At 38.2% G+C, this 27,553-nt stretch overlaps 2 protein-coding genes across 5 annotated transcripts in view; both read right to left on the reverse strand.

Annotated features, from left to right (window-relative positions):
* Positions 1 to 10,500, reverse strand: part of TMEM168 (transmembrane protein 168) — a 28,616-nt gene extending 18,116 nt beyond the window's left edge. The window contains exons 1-3 of one of the 4 annotated variants that reach the window (XM_040594332.1): positions 9,821 to 10,122; positions 7,246 to 7,278; positions 4,939 to 6,205 (exon numbers count right to left, since the gene is read on the reverse strand). In XM_040594332.1, the coding sequence (XP_040450266.1) occupies positions 4,939 to 6,075 (1,137 nt within the window). In that variant the 5' untranslated portion in view covers positions 6,076 to 6,205; positions 7,246 to 7,278; positions 9,821 to 10,122. The other 3 variants (XM_040594330.1, XM_040594331.1, XM_040594333.1) reach the window with 3 other exon arrangements.
* A 3,536-nt stretch (positions 10,501 to 14,036) lies between these two features.
* Positions 14,037 to 27,553, reverse strand: part of BMT2 (base methyltransferase of 25S rRNA 2 homolog) — a 34,409-nt gene continuing 20,892 nt past the window's right edge. Inside the window, exons 4-5 of the mRNA XM_040595288.1 lie at positions 20,446 to 20,560; positions 14,037 to 15,695 (exon numbers count right to left, since the gene is read on the reverse strand). Of these exons, the coding sequence (XP_040451222.1) occupies positions 15,066 to 15,695; positions 20,446 to 20,560 (745 nt within the window). The 3' untranslated portion in view covers positions 14,037 to 15,065. The remainder of the gene's footprint in view (positions 15,696 to 20,445; positions 20,561 to 27,553) is intronic.

Below are 27,553 nucleotides of genomic sequence, written 5' to 3' on the forward strand. Positions count from 1 at the left end.
TCTGACTGAAATTACTCACAGAAATGTAAAGGCAGGTGCAGAATATTCCCTAGATATTTTGCAAGGAAAATGTCAATGCATTTCTACCAACAAGGCAAGGTGTCTTTCCTCTCCAGCTAAAGCAGGAATTACGCTCAGAAGCAGACCATGCCCAAAATTAAACATGCCCCACTGAAAAGCTCTTACTCCGTTTTTTAATGCAACCAGGTTGAACAAATGACTTTTCACTTCTCATGCTTCCTGAGCTCATCCTCCAGCTTCACACAGACCTGACAATTCTGCTCTTCACATTTAAAGCTTCATCCCAGAGACACATTCTGCTTTCAGGAGCCACAGGCCTTCCCAAGCACATACTGAAGCACTAGGAACAAAGACTTTCATCCTTTGGCTTATTACAAGGGCTCAGCTCCCCTTCAAGAAAGGTCCTTGGCTAACCGGACTCTGAGCCTCAACAGCTCTGCATGAGTCAGAAAACCACTATGTGCAACAGTGAGTTAACTGACCTCACTTTAAAATCCTTTCCACAAAAGGAGATTTGATGTTTTTCTGGCAATTTCAATCAAATAGGATACTTCTAGCCACCAATTAGCAGACAACTGTCTCTTTGGGTCTTGACCTTTCATACACTTGAGATTTATACGCCATATAAATATTAGTTATTAAAACCATTAAAAGGGCATATATAATGTGCCTGTAACAAAAGTTTTCCATGAAACAGAACCCCTCCTCTCCACAACCCTGTCTCTGGCTATAACCTAACACACACAGCTGAGCTAGATTTTTTTATATGCTGTGGCTATATAGCTGACTGTCCAAGTCAGTCTTTTTTTGTCAGACTGTTTTTAGCCAATTCTACTCATTATATAGGAGGCCAAATGGCAGACCATGAAGTGATGTCAAGCCACCCCTCTTATCAAACACAGTATCATCAAACAAACTTTCAGTACATTTTCAGAGTGAGGTAAGGTATAAATAAAAAATGCTTCACCCTCCAGGTGACACTTAACAGGTTTAAATATAATTAGCACTTACTAAAATGACTACATAAATCATAAACTGAAGTCACACAGACTGAAAACTGTGAAACTTACACATACACAAAATGTTTTAAACAATTTTAAAAAGAGCAAATACATTTTCAGGAACTGGTGACTGAGGAATACTTGGCATTCCTAACAGAACGTAAGGAAAAAATACACTGAAAATTTGAGTTAAAAAAATGTCCATAATATAAGAATGTATGAGTGGCTGTATTAGGTTGCACCAAAAGTCCATCTAGAAGAAGCCTGGTCTCCAAAGAGGCCAAATGGGTGCCTAGGGAAAACTGTAACAGGCCAAGCACATGTCTCCTGAGTACTCCAACCACTGATGGCTCAAGGACTTCCTGAGCCAGATGTAGTTTCATATAGTACATAAACCTCTGTGAATGTTTCCCTGAACTAGTCCAGCTTCCTCCCGAGCCTCTGCAACCATCTGGCACACAGCAGGCCATGATCCACAGCCCCAGAGCTCACCCAGCGCTGTACGAAGAACTGTTCCACCTGTCTGGCTCCAGCCTGCTTCTTGCCAACTTCATTCCCCTCAACTTTTGCACCAAAACTGATCACTTGTTGTCTCTTACTGTTTACCTTCTCCTACATAAACATATTTCATACCTTCATCGTATTCTTAGTTTTCTCCTTTCCTGACTGAAGCATCCTTGTTTATTCATTCCCTCCATGTAAACTGTTTCATGTCTATGATGAATTTAATCACCCTTCCCTGAACCTTTGCTTGTTTTCTTATCTGTAGGATGGTAAGTAAGAATTGCAGAGTTATTCAAAATACAGAAGCTATGGATTTATACAGTGGCATAATGATACCTCCAGTCCTTTGCTAATAATTCCTAATATTTAATTTGCTTTTTTGACCACTAATAAATATTATGCTGATGCTTTCATGGAAAGGCATCTAACACAGCCCTAAGATCTCTTTCTACTACATACTGATGTCACTGGCTTTTTTTTCTGCAGCAAAGTTTTCTTAAAAAACAAACAAAAACCCCCTGAAATCCCAACCCACTAAGTATTTAGCAATAACTATTACTTTTTAAAGAGGAAAGGCTGAGAGTGATCTTCAGCAGTCTGATTTGTCTCTTTAACTGTTACAATACATATAAATCACCATAAGAAAAGTACACATTCACTACAGAAGCTTCTTTGCTGCATTAATGTTGAGCTTGTTAGACTTCCTGAAACAGCAGACTCAAAAATCCAGCAAATGATTCTAAAGTAGAGTCTTAAGGCCTTGAATTCCCCCTGCAATGAAGAAAAAACACTGGTTTCCTTAAATCTCTAGGAAAAAAAACAAATGCCCTGCAAGAGGGTAAATTGGGTGCATGCATCATTGCTTTCTTACCTCTAATTATTTTGAAACCTGACACTATGCAGAATAATACAGAAAAGACCCCAGCTTCCTGCAATCACTATAATAAATGATACATCCATTTATTAAATTATGTTCCTGCCAGGTCTGATGAAGTATTTCATTATCTGACAAGAGACGAAATAGACACACTGATCTGCAAGGCAAACATCACAACATCTGCTGAAGTAGAAATGCTTTTAGTTGGAGACACCTGCATTCATAATCTTGCGCTAATTCATTATATAAACACATGATGAAAAAAATATAAATATAGTAAAAGAAATGTAAATGTAATTATCTATTGAAAATAAATTATTATGATAAAAATCTGGATTTCCTAACAAGGGAAAGTATTTGGTCTGATGCCTTTCCCTTTTGCTACAATTACTGCTCCTCCCACTGAATAGGCAAATACACAACCTGTCAGACAAAGGTGATGAGCAACAGCTTATCTACAGCTTATCTAATTTACACACAGAATGCTAGAAACTGAAATTAACCAATAATAAAGATTTTAGCTGCACTGTCAGTTTTCTTCTTGAGAACAGTCCTGCACAAGTCATTCCACAGCACAACTGCACTTCTTTAGAATTAGAGAGGACTGAAAATTACCAGATACGTTAACAGTTGCAGCTATTTTGGGGCAGAGGACAGAGACAGGAAAAAACCCCAATGAACTATCAATCAATGTGAAGAGAAAAAAGTTGTAAGATGGGTATGAAACCAGTCCTCCTTGCAGTAAAGAAGCAGTTCTATAGGAAGTGCCTGTGTGTTTTAAACAGATGGCGTGGGGAGGGGGAGCCTTTGCCATGAAGGGCTACTGCAGGAGATCCTGTCCAAGTCTGGTGTTTAACTCCCCGCAGACAGGCTCTGGGCACCACCAAAAGAAACTGCCTCTCTCCAGTTGCTATCTGGACAATTTACGCTCATCATTTGTTCCGACTGCTTTGCTAGATGCAACTAGGTGGAATGACTCTATCCAAGTAATTTTGAAACTGTAATTAACTAATGTGTCTCAGGGTGTTAAAGGAAGAGGGCAAGGACAGAGAAATTAATAAGACTATCTGATAGAAATGGTAAAAAATTGCTTTTTCTGAAAAAACACACAACTAGCATATAGAAATTAAAAGCTAACATTTTGATAAAATCACAAAATTCTCAGAAGGAAAAGTATGGAAGTTAGCAATATTTGCACACTGATCTTTATTGTTTCTGTCTCCCAAACCACCATTTCCTTTGGTGCATTAGCACCCTCACTTTCTGTAAATACATTCTGCGGATTTTTCTCCTCTACTTCACTTTGGTTCTATTTCTTCCTATTGTCTTTTCTGCCAGCGCACACACTACAGCTATGCATGCTGATACTTTCCCAAAGACAGACGAAAAGCACCTAGCTTTCCTCCCAGGCTTGTCCGTTAACCTCTAATGCTCTTCATTCAAATAAAACCCCAACACCTAAAAGAAACCCCAACTCAAAAAAACACAAACCCAAACCACCAACACACAAACCCTCACAAAATGACTGTTAATTTCCTTTTCCACCCAAGTTCTTTAACACCTTTCATCCAAGACGTTACTTAATCTGAGAAAATCTGCAGATATGGGTGGCAAATTGTTCTGGAAACACTATAGGGAATTTTTAAACTTACATCTGCCATAAAAAATATATATAATTTTTATATACCATTATAAAATATATATATATACTTGTAATTGATTTAAGAGATGCATGGGTACAAAAATGATTGTTGTCTTGTTTTAGATCAACTTAAAAAAGCAAGTAGGCACCAAACACGCTGCTGCAACTGTGACAACACACAATATACTTCAACTTGGGCACTTTGAAAACATTTTGAGAGAGATGTATGTTTTCTGCTAAAGAAGAGACAACAGCCTTAATTCAGGAATGGAAAGAAAAGTCAAAGAACACTGTGTGATTTTGAGAACTGGTCTTTCAGAGGAAGTATCCTGTGGTGCATAACCAGACTTGAAAATAAGACACTTAGAGCACGTGCTATACCAACAATTTATCAGTTTATCAGCTGATTTCTAACACCACATTAATAGTTAACTCCAAGGCAAAATCACTGAAAAATACATTCTTAAAACATGAATTTGCCTTGATTCAATTAAAATAGTCCATAGGAAAAGCCTCAATACAGTGAGCAATACTAGGGTTCAACACTGTGATTTACCTTGAAAACAAATTTTATGGCACAATGAATTCAAAACCAAAATAATTTCCTAAGTGTATAAATGTAAAATACTGTGCACACTTCATCTGCCCCGGAAGCATTAACTCTTCCCATTCTGCCAACATAAGGAAGCTGGTAAGTTCCAGTTGCCTTAACAGGTCACAGGTCAAGGCAGCACACAGCGTTAAATTCAAAGCGCGTGCTGGTGACACCAAGGGTTCCAACTCTGAATTGCTGAGCCACAGCACACCATCAAACATCACAGAAGTTTTAAGGAGCCAGGAGTTCTCTGGAGCATTCTCAAGAGGGATATCAATATAAACAGACTGTTATTTACCTGCCAAGAAACGGCCCCCAAAACAGCGGTCGCGACAAGGCTGAAAAATACTAGCTGTTCCGAAATTAAACAAAAATGACGCATTCCTTTAGATGCCATAACTCTGTCAAGGCTGTTGTTTTCTGCACGGTGGGTATAGTATACCTTGTGACAGTCATTTAGTTTTGTGTGAAAACCCCAAAGAGTTATGAAAAAAATCACATGACAGATCATCCAAAAAATTCCAAAAATAGAAAAACCAGGTATCACAAAATACCAGAGATCCAAATCACGCAGTTTAAAGGCTGCAAGAATGAAAAAGATTAGTTCAATGACTCCAACTGAGATGACAGAAAGCCTTCTGCAAATTTTACCACGATACAAATAGGGCTTCCATCGTTCAGTAACTGAAAGTCCACTGAAGTAAACATCGAGAAGGGGATCTGAAATCAGGCAGCTGAAGAAACATGCCAAGGCAAAAGGGTTTGTGGGGATTTGCAGCGATGGAAAAAAGAGTAAGGATGCAATGGCTCCAAAAATTGCCAAATTTGGAATTGCCAAAAAAGACTTCATACGTAAGTCAATAATCAACATGGCCAAAGCCATGACCAACAGAATAATACTCACAGATTTTTCAACCAGCATAGTTGTGCTGGCAATTGCAAATCCAACTAGTTCCAAAAATTCAACTGTTGTCAGCAGAGTTGGTCGATGATGGATACAACCACAAATCCTCTCAACCAAAGCACATAATATCCTTAAAACAATGGCGGAGAGGAGTAAATATTTAGTAGCTTCTTCTTTCACATCCGTTTTGAAGGCAGAATTATTAAGAAAACAGAGAAGGCCAAGCAAAAAACCAAACCAAAGATTGGAAAGACTCAGACTTGCTGTTTCCATTGAAAAATAGTAGTACAGTATGCTGGCAATTCCAAGAACAAAGAGTCCCAGAATAAATATTACCAAAATCAATGCATCTGCAGTTTTTTCCCATCTGACATAAAGGCCCATGCAAATGGCAACCAGCAGGTTGATCCTGGCAAGATAGCCAAGGTATCTGACCGATGAGTGCATGTTCACTTCTCTGTTCGCTTCTTCTAGCCTTGTCATTGCTGCATAGAGACAATGACTAACACAGTAACGCAGTGACCTACACATGTAAACTGCAGTTAGGGGGTTTTACCCACTCGGCTGAAAGTAAATATTTGGGTTTCATCCAACAAAGACAAGGCAATCGCCACCTTCTGTAATATCATTTCAGCAACAGCAGTCCGCAATCCCTGAAATCCTGGAAGAAGAATTAAGAAGGTTTTAGCGGCAAATAATTCCTTTTAATCACATACAGCATAAACATGACACAACCTTTCTCACCAAGGAGTTGAACACATAAATTAAAAAACACGTAATAATGACCAAGTAAGTGTGTTGTTAAAGGTCATTCAAATTGGGGTTATTATTAAATCCAATATAAGACTGGTTCTGCATCAATCTTATTTCATAATCTGAATGAGAGGAAAAGGTAAACCAAACCTGGCCTGTGCAGTTTTTCCACAAAACTCATCCATTAGGTATCTATATTAGACATCTATGGGTATCCAAAATATTGCTATGATATCCATTGTCTTCTAAAATAATTTAATATTGATTTAAAACATTGTTTTACTTCACCATTACCTTTGGTAAGTTCTCACTTTATAACATACCTTTTCAGTACGTTTTGCAAGGCTTCTTTTTAGTAGTCAAGTAGCCACAGGATTCACAAAAAGAAGTTCATAATCAGTTAATGAGCTAAACCCACAGTAGATAATCAAAAAGGATATTATCATCTCCATTTCACAAAAGGGGAGCGGACACACAGATGTATCAATGGATCTGGCAATATTTTCAGAAACTTTTCTTAACCAAAGACTTCATTTTCACCCCTCCAAGCCACTTTTTTTTCTCCCACCAAAAAACCCAAACAAAATGATGGGGATAACTATTATATTTAGAACATAAGCATCTCCTACTCGGATCCATTTAACTGACATGCTTTTCTTTTTAATATAGTATAGGAACAGACAGTAGTATTTTTAGGGGAATTTTGTATGAAAATGTGGCTGGGCAGATTTCACTGGAGATCATCACTATTTTACTGGAAAAGTTTCTTCCCGGTCTGAACTCAGTCTTGAAACATGAGGACCACTGTCATCCTATCGGTGTTTAATCATACGGGGCTTACACATAAACAATACTAGAAACTGCTATAATTAGGAAAAAAAGTTATTGAGGAAATTCTATTTCTGTGAAAATCTTAATTGCACTGTATTTATACACTTTTGTACTTACCACAAATTTGTCAGAGGCACAGTTCAGAGCTTTCTAATTAAAGGCAAAAAAGGTTAGTACTTTTGAAGCCACAACCCTGCTCTGTACGTAAAACATGTTGTGACAAATTGATAAGAATTACTCAGAGAACAGGCTTTTGCAAAAAGAGCCACACATACTTCTGATTTTTGGTGCAGGAGTCACTGAAGGAATAAAGCTGAGTCCATACCACCAGAAAAAATAAGGCAGAAAACAACTGGTAGATCACAAGAAAGTACAGAAACAAGAAAATCAGCATCTTTTTTTTTGTCTCTATTTTTCTTAAGTGTCATACATTACAAAGAGCTCCAGAGCTCCAGTTGTCCAAATTCCCTTAGTTAAAACTTAGCAAAACCCTGTGTAGTATTTATATTTAAGCATAAGTTTTGCTTTTGAAGTAATTAATGAAAAGTTTATTTGTAAATATAATTGTACAGGTTATGGGCAGAGTCCCCAGCATGTAGGAACACTCATTCGTAGCCACTATAGTTTTTTAAGTAATTACCTAATTGCCCATCTTACAGAGACTTCTGAAGAGTTATTGGTATGACAGAGCAATTAATGTGTCAAGAACACTCAAAGATAGGTTATAGCTTACTGCTTTTATTTATACTATTTATTTATTTTTACTTATTTATTTATAAAGGACACCTTGACTGAAAATCAGAACTTAACTTCCATTTTCCCTTGATTTTTAAATTCTCATTTTTTAAACCAGAGAACAACAGAAGACAAAGTGAACTGACTGATTTACCCATATGCTTTGGCTGACTTGAAGACTGACACCCAGCATAAAACCAGCTTGAATAATTGGTGTAGAGATAAAATAGGCTTAAGAAATCCTATTGTTTAAATTACTTAAGTTTGGTAACATATTTCCAAATTACGTTAAACTCCTAACAACACTGCAGATGTTACTTGCAAAAACTATGTATTAAAAATCTGTTTAATTGAAATAGAATACATACCATACAGTTAAAGCAAATGGTTACTGCATGCCATTGAGAGTTAAAAGTTTTCATTTTAACTGTGCATTTTCATATTACTTATTATTGCTAGTGTTTTATACAAATAAACTTAATTCTGAGTTGCCTGAATGCTTAAGATCGTGTAATATTTCTCTCATTAGTTGGTAACATATTTACAGTTTTCTCAACCTTTCATTTGTTTCTACTTTATATAGATAACAACCCAAAGTTAGCTAGCCTTTTCCAGGTCACAATATATCTGGTATCATAGCACTGTCAGCAAGGCTGTTTCTTGTACTACGATCAACATTTGCTTTATGGACAACCTGAGCTTTTCAGTTCAACTCCTACACATGCCCCCTCCCTGCCCGCAGTTCTCTCTCCTCCAAACCATGAATATAAAGGAACGACTTCCCCATCTCCCCTTCCAACCCACAGCACTGACGTGCAACTACTGCTATGCCAAAGCACATCTGCCATGCCATCCTGTTATCTTGATTCCTTTCTGGAATCCCTCCAAGTCAAGAAGCTAATACTATAAACATTCATCTGGACAACAGGCTCATGGAAGTCAGCAGTTTAGCTCACGCGCAAAGGGTGGAAGCTCCCACCTAACCCCTGGCTTACTATTTTGCTACAGTTACTACATTATTTTCTGGTGGTATCATTACACTAGCAAGCTACCTTGCAGGCAAGCAGCCGGTCTGACAGAAAACTACTCTGACTAGCTCAGCTTGTGCCAAGCGGAGTTTTGCTGTGATCACATCATGAGAAACGTGAAAGCGAAGCTCCACTGCTGCTGCCCCACGTGCTGTGCCAGGTAGCGGGTTGGGGGAATGTGCCTGCTCCTAGTGGAAAGACACAAAGTCTGCTTAAGTACCAAATATTTGCAAAATGACAACTTGGACGTGAATGCAACACTCTCTTCCTGGCTATGCCTTCTAGGCAATTATCAAAAAGGCGTACTACTAAACTACGCTATTAATCATTAGTATTTTTCTATTCAAAACACATGGTCAACTTTTTGGTGAAAAGAGAAAAAGGAGCATTTTAATGATTAATGCATCCCATCATGCAGTTATTACCAAATAAATTTAACACAATTTAACACAACAATTCAGACAATTTTAATGGGAGATTTCAATATCTGATTTATTCTTTAAAACATAGCTATTTGTAACTCATTTCTGTTAAGACTCTGACTGTTGAAGCAAAGACTGTTCCAAGACAGGGGAGTGTTTGGTTTTAAAACCAACTGCCTTAAAAGTTTCAGGCTTCAACATCTGAGTTACATACCTGAGCGAATCACATTTAGATCCAAAACACAAAATGTGTACACCCACTTTTAAAGATTTGTTGATTTTTGCAAATGCAATTTTAGAGCGAAACCTGGAGTCTAAGTAGAGATTTAGAGACTAAACCATCCAAGAGCTTTCCTATATGTAAAGGAACATCATTCCCAAAGTAGTTTTCATCTTAATTTGTCTAAGAAAATATAAAAAAAAGAACCAAAACCCGAAGATGGTTCAGTAGTTTGACTACAGTTGACCTGAAGTCCAGGTGAGGCCTATCTAAAATACTGGACTTACTTTCCTTCAGCTTTATTCTTCCAGTTTAGTGCATGGGTTTTTTTAAAAAAACCCAACCAAAACACAACTGCGTGACGCCTTTTTAAAACCATAACGTCGTACTTAGCTACCACATTAATACAGCAGCCTTAAACTTCAGGTGAACGTCTTCGTTAGTCTTCGGACGTGCACGCCCAGCCCGCATTACGGATTCCTGGTGCGGGACATGCGGGGAGCGCCCGGCCCAAGCACCAGCTGCCGGACTGGCCCGGCCAGGGGAGCCTACCGACGGCTGCGGGCTCCGCGGGGTGCCTGCGGGGCAACGCCGCTCACCGCCAGCTGCCGCCCCGGGAGGCCGCCTGGGCCCGGCCCGGCCCGGGGAGGCCCCGTCCCCCAGGGGCTGCCCGCCAGGCCGCCCGCCTCCCCTCGGCCCCGCAGCGACGGGGCCCTGCTCCACGCACACGGCGCCGGGGCGAGCCCGGCCCCAGCCCTTCGGTGCCGCCGGCCCCCGCCGCGCTCCCGGCCCGCACTCACCTCAACAGGCGTCCCGGGAACTTCCCACCCCCCGCGCAGCGCCGCCGCCATGTTGAGGCTCCGTGAGGCGTCCCGGCTACGGGCGGCGCCAAGGCTCAAACGCCGCCGCGGCCGCCCGGGCGCTGCCGTAGCCCAGCTGGTCGCGGCGGGCAGGCTGGGCCCGCGGCGGCCCCGGGCGACGGGACCCTCAGCGGAACGGTGCCTGCGTCGGTGGGGCAGAGCGGGGCTGTGACCGTGGGCGGCCCCGTCCGCACCCCCCAGCCTCACGGCTGCCCTGCTCTCATGAGCGTCTGGATGCAAGGGAAGCGCGAAAGCACCTTCTTCCCTCCACACCCCCCAAAAATGCAAAGTTCATCAGCTGGAAGAAGCAGAAAACAAGACAAGACAAAACTATACGCACTGAACTGGTGCTTAGGGGACAGAAGAGGGAAGCTGTGTTTGAGTCAGCGCCCCTGTAAGGCGGGCTGGGCCCTCCCTGGCCTCCCCCATGGCGGGCCACGAGTGCCTTCGGGGGGGGGGGGGGGGGGGGGCTCGGCTTCAGGCCTTCCCCAGCCAAAGCATTCACCCCGCTCAGGCACACCGCCTCGGCCACCGCTGTGGCACAGCACTCGGCCTCGGGAATGCATGCTTCCTGCTGGCCCTTGCAGGCAGGTGGCCAAGAGCAGGAAGCTTCTGGAACATAATGGCTCCGTGGCTCAGGCAAAACCAGGGGAGCCTGTGTGAGTGACGGCTTAAGGAGCACTGCCTTGAACTGCCAGAGGGCTGGGCCTGCCACGGATTTATATCCTTTGTGCCTGCATCACCTCCAGCCCCTTCACCCCCAGCATCAAGAAGCACTGGTGCTGATGGGTGGCAGCTGGACACTCAAACATCTAAACTGACAGCCTGTCTTTTCTGCCTCAGTTATTCAGACAACTGATTCACAAGGAACCTCTGTAGTCTCCAAATATTAAATAAAACTGGCCTAAAAGTTACACGGGTTAAAAAGCCAAGAGGTTTCCCTTGAACAAGCAGAACAGTAGAATCTCAGTTGGTTAGTAAATGTTACCTGCTTCAGATGCTTTACCAGCATCATGGACAATGCTTAGTTGGTACTACATCTGTTCAACTGTGATTTAGGAATACTCTACAAGCAACTATTTGTAGAACTTTTTACTTAAAAAGTAAAAAAAAAAACAAACAAACCCTCCAAACAACTGAGTTCCTGTGCAAGTCTGTGAAATGCAACCCTTCTAAAACTATCTTTTACTATTCTACAGTTACAAAACAATGAATCAAGGAAAATCAAGAAAATGAGGAAAAAGGAGAAAACCTGCTGCTGATTCATAGAGATAAAATTAAAGACTTAGAATGATCATACTTTTAAAGCAAGTCAGCAAGTCTCCCTTAAGCTGAAAAGGGCAGATTCTGCAGGAAGCAATACTGAGACCCAGCTGTGAAATCACATCTTCTGGTCTTCACTGTCAAGTAAGAGACCAGAATATACCAGCTAGGCTCTGCAGTGCTAGACACACACATCAATTCTGCTAAAATCTAATTTTTGTAGAATCTGGATCAGAGTAGGCACCTTGCATTTTTATTTTTTTTTTTGGGGGGTGCAGTGTGGTGTCTTTTCCCATTGCCAGCCTTTCCCCAACACCTCCAATACTCAAAACCACTAGGGAGAAAAATACAATCACCTCAAAGGGTCAACATACGAGCGCTGCAAAGACATTTCAGGGGAATAGAGGAAAAATTAAGAACATCTAGAGAAAAAGATGGGAACTGCAATAGAAAGTAACTGCATCCTAGAAACATGATACAGGATCAAGTGGAGGAACTCTAACACCCCTTCTGTAAAGCAAAGGCCACAACCATGATGTAGAAGCTGAAATGGAAGTACCAAATCTAGTATCTCCACTATAATTCGGTAGTTTATAAAATAAATCCAGTGCAAATACTTTCTTGACAATAAGGAAAATAATTATGCATGGGTTTCACTGGATTTCAGCATAAACAAATTGCACAGGAAGAAAAAAGGGTATCTCCACCCCAAAGAAATTTTAAAGAGGTTTTCAGTTTTTTGTGTTTTTTAATAAATGTGCTTTGTTCACAAAAGGTAGTGACATAAAGACAACAGAAATGCAAATACACATTTTTTCCTTTTCCCCTCCAGCACCTTAAGAACAAGAGATCTCTTGCACAGTCGTATTTTCAAATATTTCATAACCTAGAAACATTCTTGCACTAAAGCCAAATATCCAACAACTCCTGATATCACCACTTTATTGTTCAGGGAGGTGTATTTATGCAAATCCCACTTTCCTCCTCCACCACAATCTACTGTCCCTTGTAAAAAAAAAAAAAAAACACAAAAACACAAATTAAAAAAAACAACAAAAAGCCAAAAAAACCAAACCAAAAATACCAACAACAAAACACACCCCCCTTCAGCTATTTAAAAGGAGCAGCAAGAAAACCAAGCTGTTAGGAATCTCAGGTCCCTAAACCACAAATACAATGGTGTCACCAACCTGCCAAAAAGGCTTAAATTTAAATGTTAATATTATAAACTATTTTGGGGGCGGATAAATCTTGGTCTAAATTGCTTTTTTGTATGAATCACAAACCGGTTTACAATTAAACAATGCCAACATACACTTCAGCTGGTCCATAACTTGTTGTTAAAAAGAGTATCAGTTCAAATTTAGGTACATTTTGAAGTATGCACAGATTGTTTCCATAAACAGCTGAATTTATAGCACCAGTATTTTAGCTTTAACATGAGCACTGCTGGAGTCAGTGGTTAACTGGGAAGAAGAAAGGCTGTGAATGACAAACATTTTAGTGAAAGTGAAGTGGGAAAGCATTGGATGCAAATATTGACTTAAAGCCAATTTTGAAACCATTATATATTTCATTAGAGAAGTATTCTCCAGAAAATCAACCCCGATACTTCTGTATCTAAACTTTTTTTTTTTAACACATCAGAATATAATTGTTTGGTTTATATATATCATTCAGATTGAATAACAAATTTGAATCAGGTACAAAGGGACCCTTTACATTTAAGAAAGGAAACACAAAAAGCTTATGTTAAAGAATAAAGCATTGCAGTCCAGATCATGTTTGAGTGTAAGATGGACCAATGTGGGATGACTCTGTGTAGGAAACAGTGTAAAAGAAAAACACATAAGTCAAACTGTGACACTTGTCAGTGCAAAACTTCAGTGAAAGGAGTAAGTTTCCTTTTTGTAGCAACCACCGTAAAATCCACACTACAGTTTCAGTTTATCTGGTAACTTCTGTATTATAAGTACAACATGGTAAGTTAATATGGTATAAGGTGTATATCATCACAACTAGTTGTGAAAGTACATTATTAGTATTTTCTACCATTTTGCTGAAGTCAGTCTTAAAACCATGATGTGGCACCTAGTTCAAATCATTTGTTATTAGGCACTTACAGATTTAACAGCCTAACATTCAAACCTGAAGATTCTGACCATTATTTTTAAATGGAGGGAAATCTAAGCTAAACTAATAGTGAATCCTCTGTTTTTACTATTGAACAGATATGTTTTTTCCAGCAAAACCTCACAAATTTATTACACAAATTTGAAAACTCAGATGTAAAAAACTTCTGTTCCCTGTTCTTACAGCACAGACCAGTTTTCAGACAGCTATGGAGTTTTTACTTAACTAAGCAGAAGATTTTTGGGTCCAATTCACTGAATATGTGGCTTTGTGCAAATAAGTGTATCCTTGAAAAACTTGTGTAATTGTGTTTGTTTTCACAAAATTGATCTGTAGTTACCTTATAACTTGGGAGGTCTACAAATAAGGGCAAATAAAGAAAGAAGTTGATTTTAAAATGCATAAATAATTTACTTTAAAACATGACAAAACCTACCCTGTCCCCCAAAAAACATGGTTTGAAGAGAATACAGAACACCATCATCGGAGAAATACTGATATATGTTAGTGCTTGTACACTCACAAAATTGCAAAATCATGTTCCAGCTTTGAAGTGAAACATAATTGTCTAGACGTACCATACTCCTCTGGGGGGGATAACCTCTTCAGAAATTTCATGTCTAACTGCTATATTATGCAGTGAAATTACATAATATGTATAACTATGGATTAATAAATTCCTGTGTTTTGGTGTTATCTTGATTTGGTGTTATCTCAAGAGGGCTGCAATAAACATAAAATCAAATGTGCAAGAATTATAGTTTCTCCAGCCCAGAGTGAAATAAATTTTGGAAGAAAAGTTTTTTTCCCTAATTAAGAAGGGACACGTGTAACCAAGTGTCTTAACCTTTCTGCACGTTGAATTAAAGTGCACAATATTTCTTTCTACAAGTACTTCTCAGAAGCCCACCAACTCCAGTGCCTTAAGCTCAACCACACCGAGTTAAAATATTGAAACAACATTTAACAAATTAAATAGAATTCACACTTCACAGCACTAAAGAAAAGAATGGTACCTTTCTGGAAAAAATTAGTGATACAAATCTAAAGAAAGTAACAGTAACTTATGCTATGACACGAGTCATTTGCATAAAACTTGTATTTCTTTCACTTTCATACAAGAATAAATTTTAAAATTCAAAGTAGAAAAAAATAGCAAACTCTGTAAACCTTTGCATTTTCTTTATGCAAACCGTTTTTGTGTGTTGAGCCCATGTTAGTATAGCAAAATTAGTTAAGCAAGAGGTTTGACTGAAAGGGCATTTCAATGACTACATTAACTTAGAAGCAATATAGGATCTTCTAGCTCATAGAAAGGAATTGAACTAGACTGGCTTTCTCCAGAGTCCGAGTCATAAGGAGCATCAGGTAGCTCCATAAAACCATAAGCTAGCTGTTCATCTTCTGTATCAGATCGAACATAGCAGGAAGTGTTGGAATATTCCTCATCCTCTATACTGTTGAAATCCTGTGGGATATACAACATTCCTGGGTAGTTCCTGCTAACTAAGTCACTTGTCGTTTGCAGGGAGGTTTTCCTAAATGCCATCAGATGCATGTGAGAAAACTTGGAATACTTGAAGCGTTTAAAACCCAAAGACTCTATGGCAATTTTCCAGCTTTTCATCATCATAGCCCGGCGATTCTGATGAGATGAATCAGGAGTTATTACAAGCAATAAGCCATTTAATACGAGAAGTTCATGTGCCTTCTTGCAGCATATCCATCGTTGATAGGGGGATGGAAAGTAAGAAAGGAGGAGTGAGAAAACAACGACATGGAACAGTTCTCCAGGTAGAGAATCAATGGGATTTTTCAGTTGCTTAAGAAAAGCATCTATAGCATCTTGTGCCAGTTGGAGAGGTTGCTGAATTTGAAGATTTAGGAAGTCACATTTGTATACACTCTGGTGGAATAAAATAAAAACAAACAAAAAACAAACAAACATCAAGGTTAGTTTAAAGAGCAAACAATCCAAATCCACAGAAAAATAAATCAATGACACCCTCTCCATTCTCTTGAGGAAATATCAAGCCTTCTGAACATTCCTCTTGATATCACATCAAACAATTTAATGCATTGCTAGCTTTTGGAGTTGCAAAGCAAAATTTTAGATGTGCAGTAATTTACTAGTGATTTAATTGCTGAGAAATATTAATTTTAAAAAATAATTTTCCTAAAGTATCAAATGAACTATCTCATAAATGATTTAAGAACTCAGGTAAGCCTACATTGCTTTTGTTTCTCCAGATGCTGGAAGCCTTTTATAAACCTGAAATTAGTAATGAGAAACTATATTTGATACGTCAGTATTTACAGCAGTTCTTTGAAAAGAATCCAAGAAACTTAGTCATCTGATCACTTGGGGAAAAAAGTGTCATTCTTTACTGGTACAGAAACAAAGAAGCTATGGCAAGGCAATATACGTTAGAAAGTTACAGTACGCTAACTGTTTCGCAGCAGTGAGGCAGGTCCATGTAATTTACTGTAAATGCAAAGTGGTACACATTTTGGCAATTATCAAAGTAAGGTGAGGGTTGTTAAGTTCACCTGTTGATCATTTGTGTACTCAAGCTGCAAAAGATGGGAAATGACACCACAATACAACATACAGAAGTTCTTAATGCCCTTAATTACTGAGCATTAAAAAAACCCAAAACCACAGTACGCTATTCACTACATTTAAGTTTTGACACTTTATATTCATTCAAATCTGACTTCTTCATAACAAAGGTATTAAGATAGAAGGTTTTGGCATGATAGCAACAAAACTTGTTATTAATGCCTAGAGAACATGCAGTGAACGACAGACACTCTGAACATGTAAGTGAACATGAAAGCAGACAAAACATTTTATGGAGCACATCTGAAAGGTCCACCTGTTAGATCTGTTGCGTTTTCATACCACAGAAGTATTTATATCGTGACTTACAAAATAATATTCAAAAAAGATCTCTAGAACACTATTGTAAAGCTATTCGTAAAGCAACTGATGTGCACAATTGTTTTCAAGTAGAAGAGAATGTTATTTGTTTATATAAAATCACATTCTCTTCCAAGAGTATGCATTAAATTAGAAAAAGTAGTCAATGTTCAAAAAAATGTGCGATTTATTTTCTAATAGCATTAATCTTGGCCTCCAATATGCTAAAAATCCAGAAAAATACTTACGTTATGTGGCTATAATAAAGAAATTTTAATTGCAACTATTATACCTGCAGGGCTATATTCTGTTTTCTTGTAATACTTAGAACAGGAAATTACCAGTAGTAATTTCATTACTTCCTCTAATAAGTTTTAAAAGAAAGAAGTGCTTTGAAGAATAATTGTTCAGGGTAACAGGCTAACTTTATGTAGAAACAAGACTTAAAAAGGTTAAATATACACAATTAAAAAAACAATACAGACCAAAAGTATTTCTGTATACTGGAAAAATACTTTAGTCCTTAAATTGTCCTTAACACTATTTCTATGTTGTTTATGACTGGTTTATGACTTATTTTTCAAGTGGAATCTGAACTCTGCAGAAAGTTTTAGGACAAAAATGCTACTCAACTGGAGATTGCTACTAAACTCCAGATATACAAGTCTTGAACTGATCTTAAAGTCCCCCTAGACACTGAAACAGCAGTCATACTTCAGTGCATCCACTGATATTTAAGAACGTAATCCTACTTGTATATTCTAATTTTTAATTCCAGTACCCTTCCATTCCCCCCCCCTTTTTTTTGTCTCAAACTATATTTACTCTAATGCAACAGATGCTGCATATTCAGAAACTTTTGCAGCAGTATGAAATCATATTTGGATTTTCCCAAAGTGCACATTCTCCCTTCAGTTTTGCCTTTTTTTAAATTCAGTGTAGACAAATTAAACTCCTCCAAGAAAATAACCACTGCTACTTGTACTCTAGAATATCTGTGTTATAAGCAGAACATTTGAAGGAATAGCAAAAAAACCCACACTGGGTCAAGAAGAGACATATTCTGCTTATCCCAGTCCCCCTCCTCCTCGTTTCTAATACTGCCTGTTTCCCTCTGCGTATGTTACACCCAGACACTGAAAATGAGTGCACAATGCCTAGCTAAAGGGAATACTATTTTTTTTCTTGGTGCAGTTCCCTTCCTGCTCAAAACACAAAACCTTTTAATGGAAATATATTTCCATTTTCGTATCTCTACAGTTTGTATTTTCTCTATATGAAACTGAAATTCTAAACATTTTGAATACATTATTACATTTCAGTTCCCCTCCTAGTTTTTCCACAATTGTATCTGTCTTAATCCTCAAATTAACTACTTAGTCTATATCCAAAGCATTTATATATGCAGAAAGTGGATTAATCTATTTTTATTAAGGAAGGAATTATTTAACCCTCCATTCAACATTATTCAAGAAACTGACTTCCTAAGAAGTCTCTATGCTTCAATGTGTTTCAAAAACTACTTTGGTATCTTAACTCAAAGATCTGCTAAATCAGATTTTACCAGTTCTATTTTCAGCTTCTACCACTAAGTTATTGGATCAATTTTCAGGTCAGAAGATGGCAATAACTACCACAAGAACCCTCTGGCTGTTGTTCTGAAATCTTAAATCAGCCCAGGAAACTGCTGGCCTAAAGATAAATTTATTCAGGAGGTTACAGTGCTGATGTAGTTCAAAATTGAGTTATCTTGAATACATCAGGGCTTATTAGTGCTGTTTTGGAGGTGGGCCTAAGCTTATTCTAGCAGATGCATTTGAGTGCACAAATTGTACTCCATGCCACTCCAAGAAGGCTTGCTAGCTAGGTTGCAAGGTGCCCTGAACACAGAGTATCCAGAAGAATCGAAGTAAGAGAAGCTGGTGAGCCTGGGGACAGGCTTCACAGTAACTGTGTTGGTCTGTACAGTAGCATTCCAGGGAGTTCCTACCATTTCCTGTCATCAGGCTATAGTACTAATTATGTCCGATGACAAGAAATCAATTAGTTTATCATTCTCTTGTTCTGGGAGAGAGCCTGAAGAACTGGTTAGCACACAGAAACTGCGACTACCTGATTACTGTTGTCTGGCCTGGATTACTCACATGCATTCCTCCATTACATCCACAGGAGTAACCTTTTCTGGGACTCTTCCAAGAATGGTTTTGGTCACTGTACATCTACATTGATTTTCACAAGAATAATAGTAATACGAAAACATAACTATGCATACCCACGAATTAATGGTTGGGTTCAGCTCATGCACCTCCAGGTGCCTAGGCTCCCTTTATAGCCACTGGAGAGCTAATCAATACAGCCCATGGGGTCAGCACACAATTCACCTCAGCATGAAACAGCAGACACTGAGGCTTCACTGACTATTTTTAATAGATCTCCACTGACTGTAGTGGAGATCTGTGTATCTTACCTCAAAATTTACTTGCCATGTATTACTGTTTAAGTGCCATAGGCTGCCACTTCAGTGGCATGTGTCTCTGACATCCTGTATCATGCCAACAGCCCTATGCAGATGTCCTACAGCCTCATCAGTGGAAAAGTACTGGAGGGCAATCATGTTTGGGCAACTGGTGCCTATTCTTCAAATTAGGCAAGACTGAGTCCACTCAAAGTTTCTTTATGTTTTAGATGAAGCTAACATTGAATTGCCTTAAAAAGCAATTTATCAGACTCAGACTTTTTTTTCAAGAATCTCTTTCATTATCTCTAAGCGTATATACAAAAATATAAATCAGATGTTAGTGGACTAAACCTGGTAACCACAAGAAAATATCACACATTTAGCATGTAAACGACACTGCAGCAAGTAAAAGGACATTACTTTCAAGTTAACTGTATTGTACTCATACACTTTTCCAGTTCTAAAGAGGGTAACCTTAGGCCACTGATTTTCAGAGCCTTAAATCTTTAATTTTTAAAGCTTTAAAATCAGAGCCTGATTTTAAACTGGAAGTGGTCAAGATGCGTACAGTCAAAAGTTTTTCTGTCAGAAATGCATTCCTTTTTGTTCCTTTTCATTTTTATGCCACTTTGTCATTTTGCTTGGTTGATAAATGCTATCTGGACTGACAAAAGTTGGGTCAAGAGCAGAAGACAAAGAATATATGATTACAGCAGAATTAAAACATTTGAGACCCTTACTAACTAGAGAAAGTAAAGCAGTTTACCCCAAAAATGCTTATAAATTTGTCTTAAGTATTGTGGAAATTCAGTAATAATTCTAGCAATTAACGAAAAGCCCCCTTACAGTGAACTCTGGTTACTAAAACTCCCCAGAAAAACTCACCAAGTACAGTCACTGATCATTTCCTTCTGTCAGCAAACGCAGCTTCTGAGAGGTTTATGCCTAAGCATAACACTATGTAATCTGTACTTATGCCTTTAAGATGCAAGGACTCATCTGAAAAGATGGCTACTAAAATTTTCAAATTTTAAGATTCACAACAACATAAAAGGCATTAACTTAAAAAAATCAGTTTTTTTTAAACCGAACAATTACAGTTTAGAGCCTGTTGATGGGAAAGGATATAGTAGGAGGATCACAGTTCCTATTAAAGCACAGATATTTACAATACACACTTAAGTATTTAACATACTTTCTTTTTTACAGTCATTTTGAAGCATTCAAAAATATTAGATAATCAAGTTTATATTAAATTCAGCAAACGTTACATACCTCAACAGCTGGAACAATATCTATGCCAACTGTCAGAAATTCTTCAAATTTCAGAAATGGATTAAAGCAGCTACCAACATCAAGTAATCTGATCTTCCCCAATGAGTGGAGCAACCTAAGAAGCAGCAAGAATTCAGCTTTATCAAATGTTTTTGAAGGTATTTTCTGAATTACAATTTCAGATAATGAATGCAAAAGAATTCTGATAGAACACCACAGTAGTGACTAACAAAAGTGAAGGCCTTACTTGAATTGCTGAGATACCTAAAGAACCAAGCTTCATCAGTAAAGCAGATGACCCTCAAGTAGAAGAGTTACGTTCAGAGCAGCTGTAATTCTATTAACTTGTACTTGTAGTAAGAACGGCAACTTGTGTGTCCACTAGACAGGCTTTCTCTGTTGCTTTATGTTTCCCACTTACCTTTTTGTGGTGTGTCTTCACCATCGATAAATACAAGTCCAAGTTAAAATTTCATAAGTTTAAAAAGAGAAACTGGCAACACTCTGTGACCTACCTTCTTGTCAGTCCCATTTAAATGGGCATCTGAAATCAACTGCCGTAATTGGTTAATAAAGACAAGAACACATATAATGGCATTCCAAGGTAAACAACAAAAAATACAAAAATGAAAGCATTTAGTTATTCCCTGCAAAAAAATGTAAAATATTTTACTTGCTTTATGTTAGCTAATTTTTTTTTAAATGGATGACTGCTGGAAGCTCACTCCAATTCTGTTTTCAACAGATGCTGTGAAAGAGATCACTCCATACACAGCTACAAACTTAAATAAAATTGGCCACTCAAGTTGTAGGGAATTATTCTAAACATCTAAATGAACAAAGTATTCCCTCAAAACTACTTGGGGGGGGGGGCGGTGGGGGGGGAGTCTATTGTATGCCATGCAGTCAGTTTTCTTTTGGAGTATCCAAAACCTTTTTAATGAGAGATAGTCAAAGGTAGCCATCTGGTTTAGGAAAGTGTCCTTATCAGAGTACTTCTGAAGTACTGAAAAATGAAGATTTATCCCATAAGAATTCTGGAGAACATTTTAGCAAGCCAAAAATCTATCTCCTTATCTGTTACTGTGTGATGACCCTACTATTCAAGGTGAAGTTACAGATAAGAAGGACAGTGGCCTTAATGCTAAATACTTCCCTATGCAACCAAACGACAAAAAGTGAATGATTAAAAAAAAAAAAAAAAAAAGGTGTGTGTGTGTGTAGCAGAATTAACTTGAGAAATCATGACTTACGGCTTGGACTGATAGATATTGACAGACTGCTGAGGACACTTCAATGATTTAGATCCAGAATGCTGCAGAAATTCACATATACCCTTCCAAAACATCATGGAAAAGGAATCAATAAATAAATTAACCCTGCACTGAATAACTGGCCCGTCATCTTCTCAACTAGATTCCAAAACTTCCTGAGGTAAAAAACAAAACAAAAAGAGGAGTGGGAGATCAGAAAGGAAACAGCAGACTGAAGAAACAAAGAGAGGACATTCTTGTACTGTCTGGTTGAAGCTGCCATTGTAATAGCAAAAAAGATGTTAGAGGCTGGCAGATGAGATTTGCCTTTTCTTGGGAAGCTCTGACATCATCTGTGACCAACTGCAAAAAAAAAGCGCCCCTGAAATGCCTTTATAAAGATAATGTTTTCTCTATTTGAGAAAAGAAAAAAGAAGCCTTGCAACTTTTAAGAATAGTGACTGCAGTCTTGCCTCTGAAAGCATTCTTATTTTCTAAAGAATAGTGTCCTTGACCAGTGCCTAAAGGAGCATTTGCAGTCTTCAAGTTTGTGGCCATAAGAATTTTTTTAATGACAAGAGGCAGTTACCAGTATAGATAACGTAGCATCAGATAAGATCAACGTACCTGTACAGAAGTACTGGCAGTCAGCTATCTTGTCAGCATTTAAAGGTTTTGCCTTGTCCTGGCATTTAGTTTGTCTAACTTGAAATGTTGTCTCTCAAAATAATTAGAATTTGAATGTTGCACTCTTATTACTAATATCAAGGACTCAGCTGTTGAATACATCCTACAATCAGAGACATTGTCTATTTTTTTTATTTTCCTTGCAATCTGAATTTGGAAAGCCCTGCTGTTTATTCTTTCTTTGCAATTGCAACAAACGAGTAAACAACTGTGTTTAACTCAGATTTAAGTCCACTAGTATAGATTTTACATCTGCCTGTTCTTTAAAACACAACTTGATGAGTATATCCATGTAGAAAAAAAAAGAAAATCTAGGCAACAGTTTGAGCTCCTTCTATTGGATCATTTTTAGGGCCGCATCTAAAAATTTCCATCATGATTTGTAAGATCTTGGAATTCCCAAAATCCATTAATAGAGACAAACACAAACTCGCAGCTTTCACAGGAAGGCGAATAATAACTTTCCATCAAGCAAATGTTGCTTCTTGTTTCAAGTTCTGCAGCCAATTCCAATTGGCATCTCCAAAATATCACTTGTCGTGTTTCTGGGAATGATTCAGCCCTAGAGATGCAGATAACTGCAAACACTTTCAGAAACAGATCTGCAGGATCACTGGAGTCCAACAAAACCATGGTTCTATTCATAGCAACAACAAAGCAGGAAGGAATACCATGGAAAAAAAAAACCCCATCTTTAAGCAGCAATAATGTGTTCCTCCTAAACTCTTAGTGATCTACCACAGAGAGGATATTGGAGAAGCAAGACAGTATATCTTGTTGCATTTGGCAGAATAATCACGCTAGGTTTAAGGATTTTGCTTCTACACAGAATAGAAGATACCCAGGGGATACTTCTGTCAAAACACCAGCATCACCAAGGCAAATGGTGCGACAATTACCTTTAAGTTAAAACCACACACATTACCAGGCTACCCTGTAAGTCAGTCAGTACCAAGTGAGGTTTCAGAATGAAGATGATAGCAACAGTTTTTTTCCAGCTTGGATGCCAATCACAATGTAATCTGTACAACAGGGATCCGAATACTGCAGAGGGATCCTAGCGGCCATAAATCACAGACATAGGCTAAAGTATCATCTTTTTCCACATAAGGCCAGCATGTCTCCTTCAGACCAGCATGTCGCCTTGCCTAGCAAATGGAGACACCAATAGCAGATTTCTCATTCAAACACAAAAACGTATGTGCCTCTGTATGCCTGTGTTCTACTTAAATCGTAATAGCAAATAAATAGAAGACACATGGGACCACAGGAAAGACAAGAGGGAATGCGACTCTATAGTGCAGAGAAAACTTCCCAAGTAGAAGAGTGACAGCCTCTAGAGATCTTAACACTTTCCATTTAAAGTGTTTGATGAAATACTTGTACAGATGAAAATTAAGCAACAGAACCCAGAGCCCTCTAACCTCCAGGAGAACCCGCTTCACCTACAGTAGACTGGAGGGGTGCGGGGGGAATCACTGATCTATTCTGACTTCCTCTCTTACAAAACCTGCATTCTTGACTGGGTGAAAGAGGATACTGCTTCAGACTACTACAGCATTGGGGCACACTTCTGGAAAGCTGTAACTCTGGATTCCAAGCTGAGCAGAAGCCAGAAACTCTTTTCTACACTAATGGACAACAGATCCAAGACATCTGATACAGAGCAAACTCACTCCGATAGGTGTGCCACACCCAAGAAACCTTGTAGTCTATGTTCATGTAAATATACTTAGAAATCTTAAAAGTAGCAGAGATTCAGATGCTCATTTATGCCTTGACTTCCTGCTGTTGGTCAGGTTTTGCTGCCTTTTAGAACACAGGTGCAATGAATCACTTAGTAGCAATTCTCAGGCTGCCAGTTATCAGTAGGAACAGGATCCTAGTTACATGCTTGAAATCATTTTGAAGCTCTTCAGAAGCACTTAGATTTGGTCACTTGAACATTTACAGGGAACACAGATCACAGATTTGGATAGCCTCAACACCACTAGTTCAGATACCTACTTTTTCAGCACTGTAAATCTTAAGTCAGATTCCTCAGTGAGAATATAACTGTAATCTAGATGACGATCAGCAATCCAGTGACTTTGTTAGAAATGTAGTCTTTCTGAATTAATTGATAACCACCCTTCAACCATGTTTCATAATGATTTTCAGTTAAGGCAACATTAAATGCAAGAGATGTACTTTGCCACTGTAGGTAACTTGCAAGCACACCTTGAATCCCATTCTTTAATGCATTAGTGTATAGGCAGAAAACCAAAATGTGAATAGTTAAGAGAGCAGGAACTGGTCAAGAAGTGTACATAACCTGGGAAATGAGTGCATTTTAAGTATATCCCACATTTGTTTTTCAAGAACTTTACTAAATGGACTGCAGTGCTTGATTTATCAGCCCCCTTAAAAATGCACCTATTATTCAACTAGGTGCTGTACAGGTAAGTGACATTTTTTCTTCAAAGTAGATAGAAATAGAGCAGTTACACGACCATAAGGAAAGTCACTTTATCTCTGAAATTCATCACTTCAAGCGCTGATCTCCTAGTTGACAGTTTTTAGTTACCCTAGTGTTTATCAAGAATGAGAGGGGAAAAAAATTCAGAAGCCTTATGCTGCTGTCAGAAGAGCAGAACAAAGCTAGATATCTGGTTCTGAGTGGCAATATTGGTATGCCTCAAATCTTTTGTAACATCCATGCTAAAGATATCTAATGGGAAGGTCTAGCTTGCTGAGATACATATGAAAGAAGGAATGATAGGTTGTACCTTAAGAGACAGTCAAACCAGCAGCTGAGAAGAATCCATACCAAAAAGTTGTGATTTTTGCCATTAAGGATAAAAAGGAAGACTGCTTAATTTGATGGGAAAAAAAAAAAGAAAACAATACTGAAAAAGAGAACAAAGAGGGGACTGATTTATTGAAGGGAGGAGCTGTTAAACAGCAGATAACAGCCACTTATCTTGCAAGACTGAGACACTTTGATGTCCAGCTTCACAACAGGTGCAGTTGTAATGCTAGAACTCATTCTGGGATGGAAGTACTGTGGACAGTACATTACTTTTCATATAGATGAAAGTAAAAAAAGCAAGACTGTTCATATTAGTTATTTCTGTGAAACTCACCAATTTTAATCTGGCAAAGAGGTGAGCAACACGAGCAGCTGGAAATGAGTTCAAAGTAGTTGAGTGACTACCTTGAGATGCAGTAAACTTTGCACTTCTGGTTCTTATGATATTGCCTGCCATCGCCTGTAAGAGCTGGCTGAGTGCTTCCTGCTTCTCTCCACATCTCCCAGAGTCCTTTTTACTACCTGTGGAACTTTTTATTCCTGAGCTAGCTTTGCTCCTTACCAAGCAAGGTACAGTCTACTATGGCTTGCCAGTAAAAGTAAACTCAGAAAGAGCTCTCACATGAGCGACCTGTTTTTAATACTATGGGAGAGGATTATTTATGGGAAGAACAAAATTATTGTGTTTACACTTCCCAGAGTAAAACAAAATGTCACAGGCTTAGCCATACCTATAGACAACCTCACAACTCTTATTTGTAGTGTTACATGACCAGAACGGAGCAACAGTGCTTGCAACAAGTGTGTGCGCATAGGTTCCCCCATATCCCTTGTACCAAGACCTCACCAAGATTCAGACTTCACTAACTGACCAATGTAGACATGGTGGAAAAGCATTTCAGGAGCAAAGTATGCATTGTGTAATAGACAATTCATTTTCATCTGATTAACTCTGTAGTTTCTTCTATAAAGCACGTAGGAAGAAACTGAATTTTGATTTCTCTGGGCAGTAACTTAGAACAGCTATCCCTTGTGGCTTTAAGGTCTGTACAGCTACTAAAACCCTTACTATCAGTTGTTGCTTACTCAGGTAAATATTATGAATCTTGCCTTTGCCATGTACGTCTTTACTGATTTTTTTTTTTTTAAGTCTTAGGGATGAAGAGAAAAAATCATCATTAACTATATTTAAAAATACTTTAAAAATTATTTTAAATTAATAAAACCTTCTCTACTAACTACTTTGTATACACACTAGTCAGAACAAAAGGTAAGGCTACAGACTACTGGTAACAAAAATTAACTCGTGTGAAATTAGCTCCACAATGGCCATTATTATTAAGTATGAAGACAGAGCACATACAAAGAGATAACTAATGCTTTATCATAACAAGGCTCCCACTGGAAGACAAAGACAAGTAGTGTACGATCATCAAACCTATTGATTTAAACAAAGTACCATCAATAAACTGCTATTTATAGTAATGTTAAAATTATGTGTTAACAATTGCCAGCATTATTGGGATGTTATAAGGTATTAGTATCTCATCAGCCCTTTGTGCAAAAGTGCCTGGCAGTTTTTATTAAAAACAGGTGTTTGTTTGAGGCTGACTTAGCAAAATGAGCACTAAAAAGAGGAGCCTGGGGGAAGTCAGCTTATGAGAAGCCCCTGCCTTCATTTTGGAAACATCTGGTTTGTTTTGTCATAAGAGGACAACAAGGGACAAAATGTTTTCATTTTGCATGTAACTATTCACCTACATTGGCATTTGGGATCTTTATGCCTTTTACAAGTTTACAAACATGAGAAACCACAAAGATACCAGCTCATAAGGATAGACATCTGCTAATAATATTATTAACATGCTCGTTCCTTTCCTAACTAAAACCATATCCAACTTAAGCACTGATCATAGAAGACATGCTACAATAATGAGAAAAATCTCTTCACAGAATGGAAAAAAATATTATTGCAGACAGTTGTAATAATTGGTCTATAAAGTATACGACGCAAGTCATAAGCATAACATTCAATGATAATATTCTTAGACATTCATTATTCCATTATACTTGCAAAATATTGAATTCTTTCCATCGTGTATGGAATAGCCACAAACATGACCCATGTTATTTAGGAAAAATAGGAGGGTGGGACTGTAACTGAAATAAAGTTACTCTTGAATGCCAAAAGTAAAATTCTTACTTGAGTGAAGGTCAAAAACAAAATTAAAACTCTTGTTAGGAAAATACCTCAAGGATACTACAACTTCTGCAGAGCCAGCCATCAGAAAGCTAGCACATTTAAAATTAAGGGTTATAATTCAAAATTGCTTTTGAAGTGTATAATTGGAATCAAGAGTTTCTCTGCAATTATTTA

Source organism: Falco naumanni, chromosome 5 (genome assembly GCF_017639655.2).
Source record: "Falco naumanni isolate bFalNau1 chromosome 5, bFalNau1.pat, whole genome shotgun sequence".
Classification (NCBI taxonomy): domain Eukaryota; kingdom Metazoa; phylum Chordata; class Aves; order Falconiformes; family Falconidae; genus Falco; species Falco naumanni.